The 9,195-nt window shown below is 41.6% G+C and overlaps 1 protein-coding gene across 1 annotated transcript; it reads right to left on the bottom strand.

The window, feature by feature from the left end:
• Positions 1–6,943: 6,943 nt before the first annotated feature.
• On the bottom strand, positions 6,944–8,168 carry sst1.2 (somatostatin 1, tandem duplicate 2). The gene is made up of 2 exons (XM_048980125.1): positions 7,927–8,168; positions 6,944–7,299 (listed from the first exon to the last, which is right to left on the bottom strand). Exons 1-2 carry the CDS (start codon positions 8,065–8,067, stop codon positions 7,093–7,095), a joined length of 348 nt encoding a protein of 115 aa, XP_048836082.1. The 5' UTR covers positions 8,068–8,168; the 3' UTR covers positions 6,944–7,092.
• Positions 8,169–9,195: the final 1,027 nt, after the last annotated feature.

Genomic DNA, 9,195 nt, shown 5'->3' with positions numbered 1-9,195 from the left:
CACGCTGGCCCCCTTGTTGGCCAGCCGCTCAGGTCGGAAGCAATACCGCTCGAGGGGCGGTGGTAGCTCCGCGGCGGCTGGGTGCTTTCCCCGGACGGGAGAAGCTGCCTGCACGGGCAGCTTAGCAGCGGTGGAGACGTCAAGGTCGGCCAGGGAGTCCTCCAGTTCCCCGTTTGGGAGAGAAGCAGGGAAGAGCGTGCACGCTCCCAGAACGATCGCAGGGGCGATCGCATGCTTCTTCCTCTTCTTCCTCTTAGTCATTGTGGCCGCGGGAGGATGTTCCACATCTGACGGAACAGACGACAACAACAAATTTATTTTTATATAGCGCATTATCATAACATTACATTGTCTCAAAGCGCTTTACAGCATCCTCACCCAAAGCCCCCAGTGAGTAAGCCATGGGCGACAGTGGCAAGGAAAAACTCCCTAGAAGGAAGAAACCTTGGGAGGGACCAGACTTAAAGGGGGAGCCCATCCTCCAGGGGCCGGCAGGGATAGTCAAATAGAGAGATGGTTAAGTGCCAGAGATGGGCCAAGTCACATTGTCCCAATCATAAGATTTGGGAAATAACTGGAGAGCAAGGAAGATGACAAGCCAATGCCGAGTCTTCTTCCAATTGCCAGGCAACCAGAGGAACGGCAGCGGGTCATACATGGAAGAACCTCTTCCACGACACACGGTGCATCAATTCCCAACCTCCGCACAGTCATGCGTTGAACCAGCTGGTAGAGGTTGGCGCGTACTTCTCCCAGGCAATACCTGCCCCCCGATGGGGACATCGCCAGCAGGAGATCACTGCTATGGGTGGCCAAATCCAGCGTGACGGGGTCCTCCTGGACGTCGGGCTGGGTGAGCCAGTAGTATACCTCCTGCAGCATACCAAGACGTTGGCTTTCGGTCTGCTGCTGTGCCTCGTTGTTTGGGTCTGTCATTCTGTTATGATTGCTGAACGCGGGTAAGGCGCACGGACAGGCAGGCAGGCAAGGATCAGGCAGGAAGGCCAAAGTCAGGGAAACTAGGGGTTTATTCAGATGAATAAGGACAGGAAACATCAGACGATAACTAACATCAATGACAGATGAAGGACTCAGGCAAGACATGGACTCAAATAGACAAACTAAATCAAAATAACAAGACACAGCTGGGTACGATCGTGGAAGCACACATGGATAATTAGGGGGGCGTGGCACACACGAGGATCGTACGAGCTGGGCGTGACACTGACAACAAAGGCTTGAATTTTAGTAAGTAGTGTAGTAATTTAGTAACAAGTATTTTGTTTTATGCAATACTAAAAACTGAGATTTAAGGGATGGGTAATGTAGGAATTATTAGCTCAGGTAAATTTTAATATCTCCACCAATATGTTTTGAAATTAATTAACTTTTAATTAATTATTATTTAATGCTGATTATTAACCAATTGTTATGCCGAATGGTCGGCTCCTCCAAACTCGATTGCGAATCCCCGATATCTGTTAATGTGAGACTTAAATGGGATTCATTAATAACCAGTATCGCTTAATAACCTGGGTTAGTAGGCTCGTCCAGCGAGCTGCGTCACCAGGTAATGTAAACGATCGGTAGCGAAGCTCCCCTCACGGCCGATGAGAGAGAGTCTCGCGATATTTCAGGCGAGTTTAGAGGTTTTAGAGCGTAGTAGCCAGATCGCACAGAGGCAGGGACTATTGTGAGCACTCAATGACGGACACTGAAGTTGTGTAAAAGACATGCATTTATTCCTACAACTAACATAAGACAGACATTACACCTAACAAACAATAAACATGAAATAACGGAATAGACACAAACGATGTAATCATGAAAATGCAATGACCAGATTTAAAATGATTAACCTAAAAGGGGAAAAACTGTTCTGCAAAGCAAGCAGTTTGTGGAAATACGACCCTAAAGTAATATAGCGGGTGAATAGGACTGTTCAGGTTGTTAGAAAGGAAAGGAAGTTGGTTTACTTGGCTGCAGGAAAGGGGGGGGGTCTTGGCAGTTGGTTGCAGTGGCTGATGAGCTGATGGGTGATGGCACTCAGGGAGGCGCGATGTTTGCAGCGGTTGTTGGAGTGGAGTCCCTCCGGTTCTTTCTTCTGGTGAAGCTTGGGCTGAGTTGCAGTTCTTTGGGTCTTCACCGACGGGCTTCAAGAACGCTGCTTGTTTCTCCTTTTTCTTCCCTTTTCTCCCCTTTTCTCCACTACTTTGTTCTGAGGTGCCAGGTTTTATAGCATAAGGTTCGTGATTAGGAGTGACCAGGAATTCGAGTCCTGGACCAATGGCTGACCATCCATTTGGCGGGCTTCGGAAGGGGGTCGGTATCAGTCCTTTTGGGATTTATGACCAGACTGACTTCTCTGGTAATGGTCATTTTCATTAGGCTGGTGTAACTTTTGATATGTCCACTTTTGTGGTAACCACTGACCAGATTTGGAAACTGGAGTGATTTTCCTTCGGTTTGATACCAAACATGCCGTACCAGCCTAGCGGTTCACACCAAATACCATCTGTGATGATTAATTAATGATTACTTATATTATGCTATTATGTTATGTTCTATTACTCACACCACTATGTGGTATATATGGTAGACAGTATAGGTTACACTTCAACAGATGTATACCCTTTATACAGACATTATATGACATTGTCTTGTCATCAGCACATCTTACCCTTGGATAGGTATGGTGAAATACAAAGATCAGATAAGGGCTGCTGAGGAATGTGGCAAAGAAAAGGGGGGGGAGAAGGTTTGTCAGACAAAGGAAACGAATCTTCAAAAGTTAGGGCACACTAAGATCCCTGGTTAGACTATTCAATTTCCAAGATTATTCTGGTATAACATATATGCAGTGGTAGCTATACCTATTTATTTATTCAAATTTATACAAGTGCTTAAGTGTGAGGGGTAAAATAATTGATACTCTGTGAACATGGTTATAAGTGTGGCACACAAAACTGAGACTGTCTAAGGACACACACACAAACATGATTTGCATATTGAGACATAAGCATCATACTACACAGGGTATACAAAACCAAACTTAACAGAAACTTTCTGTGGGGTGCTGGGTGAGTGGTATGTAAGGCAGGATGTCGGGTGATGGGGTTGTGGGCCAAGTCGAGGGGCCCCTGTCCCTGGGGATCCACTCTGCTATCTGTAGGTCGTTAAAACTTTGGGTAATAAAAGTTGGAGTGCTGGCCTCCCTGGTTATCTATGTCTATGGGGTCACGAACCCTCCTTTGGGGCCTAGGCCAATGTGTGCCTTCTCGTACCAGGGTAGGCCTTGTCTCAGGCCACCTGGAATTCAAGCTTTGTGATATGTGCATGTGTGATCCTACAGTAATTACGCTTAGCTTTTTAAATTTGCACTGTCAATCTTGCATTGTAAGCAAGTAAACTGAGCACATTTATAGAACTATGATTCTTCTTATAAAATATGTCCTGACATCTTAAGAAATATGAAATAATGTAGTTTAAAAATTATGAATGTACTGGTAGAGGAAAAACCAATTGTAGAACAAACAGCGAGGAAAATACATAATGGGATGATAGATAGATAGATAGATAGATAGATAGATAGATAGATAGATAGATTAGATATCTGAGGAGAGCTGGAGACCCCCAGCTTAATGAGGGTCCCGGCTAAGGCCAATATATACCATCCATCTATTTCTGTAACTGCGTAATCCCCACTGGGGTCGTGGGGGGTGCAGAGCTTATCCTGGGAACAGCGGGCAAAGTTGAGAACCAACCCTGGGCAGGCGTCAACACTCACACAACTACAGGGCCAATTTAGGCATGCCAATCAGCCTATCCTGCATGCTTATTGGACTGTGGGAGGAAACCGGAGCCCCTGGCAAAAACCCATGTGAACCCAGGGAGAGGGTGCAAACTCCATACAGAAAGAGCCCAGGATCAAACCCAAGGCCTTCTTGCTGTGAGGCAGCAGTGCTAACCACTGCACCACTGTGTTGCCCCCAAAATGTACCAAATAAAGAAGAATAATAACTTACCAATGAAACAGCAGCAAACAATAGTTTGGCTGTGCAGATAACGTTAGCCTAGGCTATGTGATCACATGTCCAGCATAAGATTTAGAATAAGTGTATTTACAGTGGCAATGTTGCGTACGTCCGTTTCCACGCTCACGTCGAGATGTATAAAAACTAAACTTGCCGTACTGCTACGCACATTCTCACGCCAGCTCCAGACATGGCTTACGCATGTTTATGCTCGGTTCTGTAAACGGATGGTACCCAGTGGCAAGTCATTGCTGCTGTGGTTTTGCTTTCTAAACTCCAATACACCAACATTAATTATATGTTGTTTACAAATGTACAGCAGCTGATTTTTAATCACTTTGTAACAATAAAACGGTGCAGAAAATGACCAAACTATTACAACTACCATGGCAGCTGTTGCGTCATTGAGCTATTAGAAGAGAGCACGTATTCAGGGATCATAGTCATTTTAATATATATATATAATGTCTGGTACTGGGACCTCGCAATCTGCGAGGGTATCTATGCCCCTTGGTCACTCCTGGATACAGGTGTAGCATGGGAGGTGAACAATGGTTGTATGGGTACATTCTGCATGAGAGTAGCGAATTAATGTACAATATTTATTTTGATGTATTGTTGATATACATCCCATGCAGGGTGTACCCTAACCGCATGCTCTCTGTTGCCTGGGACAAAAATTTTAAATCATTCCCCCTTCACCGCCAGTATGGAACCTTTTTTTGAACAACAGTGGCCAGTAAATATTTCTGATGTTATGGATAGCATTTCATAAAATACAGAATAAAATATGTAACCTGTAAGTATTTGAGAAAAAAATGCTAGAAATCTGTTATATGTTCACTGTAGCTGAATACAAATTCTCAACAAATGATAAAATAGTAATTGTGCTTTTAACCATCTGCGTCACACAAATCCTAGTATAAAGGATAAATAGAAATATGTTTCTCCAGTTCTTCCTGGATTACTTTTAAGGGCTGTCACACACATTCACTGAATGGTGAACCGAGGTATGTTATCTGCATTCAACACCCTGTGTGGATGACAGTAAAGTGCTCATTATTGGTGACTCAATTGTTATGGCTAGATTTTTGTATTATACTTTTATATATAAATGCTGCTATACAATCAAAAGTACGTAGGAAAAGTTTCTTGCCAAACTATATTTACTTGTACCTAGCCCTTTGTGGATAATAAGAAACAAGGTATCTTGATTCACATTCCGAAGTCCTTTGTTAAGCAATTTTGGGAAACTTTTCCCCTTCTTGCACGGATTTCCTCTTGCAATTCAAAGACCTGAAATTAAACTAGCTGGTGTTATAAATGTATGTGGTCCAGACCCTCTCTTGACCCAAATCTGGATCACAATTTGGAAGATGACTAGATGCATATTGGAAATGGAACGATATGAAGTCCCAAAGATACCTTATAGGTGAAATGGAGCTGAAACACTGTAGTCCTTTTCAGAGACCATGGGTGGGAGAGTGGAGGAGCTGATGGCACTGCAGATTTATTCTGCCTGGAAAGTGTTTCTAGGTTGTAATCAGAAGCTTTTACTCAAAGTGTCAGCTGGAAAAGTTATGCATCATTTGAGTATGCATACAGTATATATATGTGTGTGTGTGTGTGTGTGTGTGTGTGTATACACACCACACATTATCACACATACACAACACATTATCTTTCTCATATTCATTCTGTCTACAATGTGTCGTATACTTCCATACCAATGGCATAATAAAGACAAACAAAATACCTTTAGACTGGAACATGGGCTGCCTGTGTGAAGGCATATAATGGCCCAGTAAATGCAAAAAAGGAGCTGAAATGAGGGTGTGTAAATTGGCTTTTGTGTTTTGGCCTCTTCGCTTTGCCAAGATGGACCAAACAGCACAATCTGTTGATTGACAGTTGCCAGATTGGTTTCTGCAAATTTTAACGCAAAAGTGCCTATATATCCTTAAATAATGGAAGATGTAATTAGCTTGACATTTGAGTGACTGAGAAAGTGAAAGCTTTTTGTGTGATTTTGCAGGATGGCACTTACAGATCATCAACTTGTTCTGTAAACAATGTAAAAAGAATGAATGGAATAGAATTTTAAGTAATATATTATAATGCAACACCATTCTAAATTGAGACATTTTATTGAACACAGGACAGTGTGGATCCATGTGGTGTTGTACTTCTGCAAGATGATTGAGTAGAGTGTGAAGAGCCTAGCATACCCAGAACTCATTTCGTATTAGGCATTAATGACTGACTACCGAGAATTGGAATTTTTCACAATATAAAATAACTTTAAAGTGATGCAGATATATGTCTTTACTGTATAAACACCATTTCAAGAAGATTTTTAATGCTTGAGAAAGCTGTTTTTCAAACCTGAAAATGAAACACAACAGATGCATATAAATATTTGGTCTGTTCAAAAGCATAATTAAATAACAATTTAGTTTTGACTAACTGCTTTTTTCCACATTGCCTGCTTACAAACCCCAGGGGGCGAAGCACATTGAAGCTGTTCCTGTTTGCACAAGCAATGAGGCACTAATGAAAAATGCATCAGCTGCCCCATTAGTCCTCAGTAAGAGGGCCGCTTAATCAGCTGTACGCGCAAAGTAGCACTGTTTCTACCACTGCCTGCTGTTGCTCCATTAACACAAGGCACTGAACTCCCCTCTGCCCCCTTTCTAAATTGTCCCCATGGTGTCATCACTCCAGTGCTCCATTTTTTATCAGTCTTCCTGGTTTCATCACACAATGTCCCCTATTGCTGCAATTTTCACATAATCCTGCTAAACTGCCACATATCCGCATCTTTTAATATGTGTGATAGTGTAATAATGCATTAGTATCTGTTGATGTATTTTACTGTTTCATTCGTAAATCAAGAGACAACGAGTATCTTCAGATTACGTCTTGCACTTTATTTTGTTATTTACTTAAGTACAATGTGATAAATTGTCAAATAAAACTGCTTCTTAGATTTATTCAGCATATATCAAGGTAGGGGGTATGAGAGACTAGGATTACTTGATAGGGATTGGAAGGAAACTCAGCAGGAAGTAAAACCTTTCCAGTAAAAGTTCTTGCAGCCTGCTTTGCGCTCTCGTGGGGGAAGGTTGTTGGGCTCCACTGAGCGCTCCAGCTCTACACGCGTTTCTTCTCCTTCCTCTGCTGTGGACATTTCACTCTGGGGTGTGTCATCTTCAGGGGGGGCCAGTCTAGAAAGCAGGTCCTCCACCACACGCCTGCTCCAGTCCTAACAAACGTATATGTGTGTGTGTGTATATATATATATATATATATATATATATATATATATATATATACACACACACACAAAAATTAATACACATAATAGAATTAAAGGATGTTATTTTAATGGAGATAAAGTTAAGAAGACAAAGGGTAAAAAATACATTCAGCTTAACTATAGAGTACTGCAAAAGGGAAATACTTGTACTCATGTACGTAAGATGAATGTTCTGCTTTTAGATCAGTTATTGAAACACAAATACAACAATCACCTAATATACATTTTTATGATGTCTCATATAATAATCTGCTCTTATGCACAGATATATAGCTGCATGTTTCTCTTTTGTGCCCAGTAAGACCCAAAGAGAGCTTGATTGCTAATATAGTGACTAGGTTTGTTAATATTTTTTGCTAGTTTTCAGTGAAACAGCAAGATTTTGTCTGAAAATGTGATCGGCTTTAAATAGGAACCACCTCTGTTCATTAATGATTCTGTCTCTGCAAAACAGGTAGCATTGGATATAAGCTCACATGAACCAAATTGTGCCACCCCTACAATGAGTCTAGTCTATATATTAAGAGCAAGGCAGCGCTACCTAACTTACTGCAGAAATGCATGGTACTGTACCTGTGGGCTCATGGCAGCGGTGTGGGCTCTCTGCATGAAGCTCCGGTAGCGCAGGTCTGGTTGTGAAGCAGCACTGGGGTAGCAAAGGCCCATAACCAGTCCCAGAAGAACAAGGACACAGTGGACTTGGCAGGTCTTCATGGTAGCAGAGTTGAGCTGTACTGGCCTGGATAGCCTGCGGTGCTGCTGAGGGATAGTAAGTTATCAGCACGCTGGGCCCTTTTTAAAGCCCTGCTTTCTCTTAAGACAGCAAATGAGTGATTGACAAATGCTATAAATCCTCCCTCTGGATACCCAGCAATGATGGCATTCTGTGCTATAAAACACTTGCACTCTTTGTTCAGTAATTGTTCAGTCTCTTTGGTCGCTAATTTGCTCACAATGGGAGCTTATGCAGTTTAATGGCTTAAAAACAAAGTAAATAGTGAATCGATTAACATGTGCAGACTCCGTTTTCTCTGGTTATCTAAATCAAACACAACTGAAGAATGTCAGCAACAAGGGAACATTTACTCGGGAAGCAGAAGCCAGGAAACATACTATTATGATGTGGAATTAAACATTATAGCAGCTCAGTAGCCAGTACCGCTGCCTCATACTTCCTACCTCTCCTCTGTATGTCTGTATGATCTCCTTGTGTTGTATGGGATTTATACAGGTTAACTGGGTCCCTGCGGCAGACTAAGACATGCAGTTAGGCTCCTTAATTAATAAGCCACTTTTCTCACAGCTTGTGTATGGGTCTTGTGATGGACAACATATGCTTGCGCATGATCCTATCCAGGAAAAGTTAATGAAAAATGGATAGACCAAATTAAGCCTTACAACATTCTACTGCTTTAATATGTGAAATATACTTGGGAATATCTCACTGCATCATCTAAAGAAAATTTGTTGAAGGAATTTGGTGTAAAAATGTATGTACATATTGTGAAACAACAGAAGTATGACTGAACTTGCTGCTTTTTCCTCCGTGAAGCAAATACTACTTATCCAGCAATCCAACTGGAATTAACTGATATAGGCAAAAAATAAGCTTTTCATAAATTGAGACATAAGAAAGAAGTTGCATCATATTCTTACTATCGTGTATTAGTTTTGCTTATCTTTTTTCCATCTACTGTATATGTACAGTAGATTATCTATCTATCTATCTATCTATCTATCTATCTATCTATCTATCTATCTATCTATTTAATTTATATAAATATACAAAATATGCTACAGACTGGAATTGAATTCAGTTTGACAGCAGGATGATTCCATTGG

Source organism: Brienomyrus brachyistius, chromosome 17 (genome assembly GCF_023856365.1).
Source record: "Brienomyrus brachyistius isolate T26 chromosome 17, BBRACH_0.4, whole genome shotgun sequence".
NCBI classification, from domain to species: domain Eukaryota; kingdom Metazoa; phylum Chordata; class Actinopteri; order Osteoglossiformes; family Mormyridae; genus Brienomyrus; species Brienomyrus brachyistius.
Note: the sequence above shows the minus strand (reverse complement) of the source record. Positions and strands in the feature narration are given on the sequence as shown.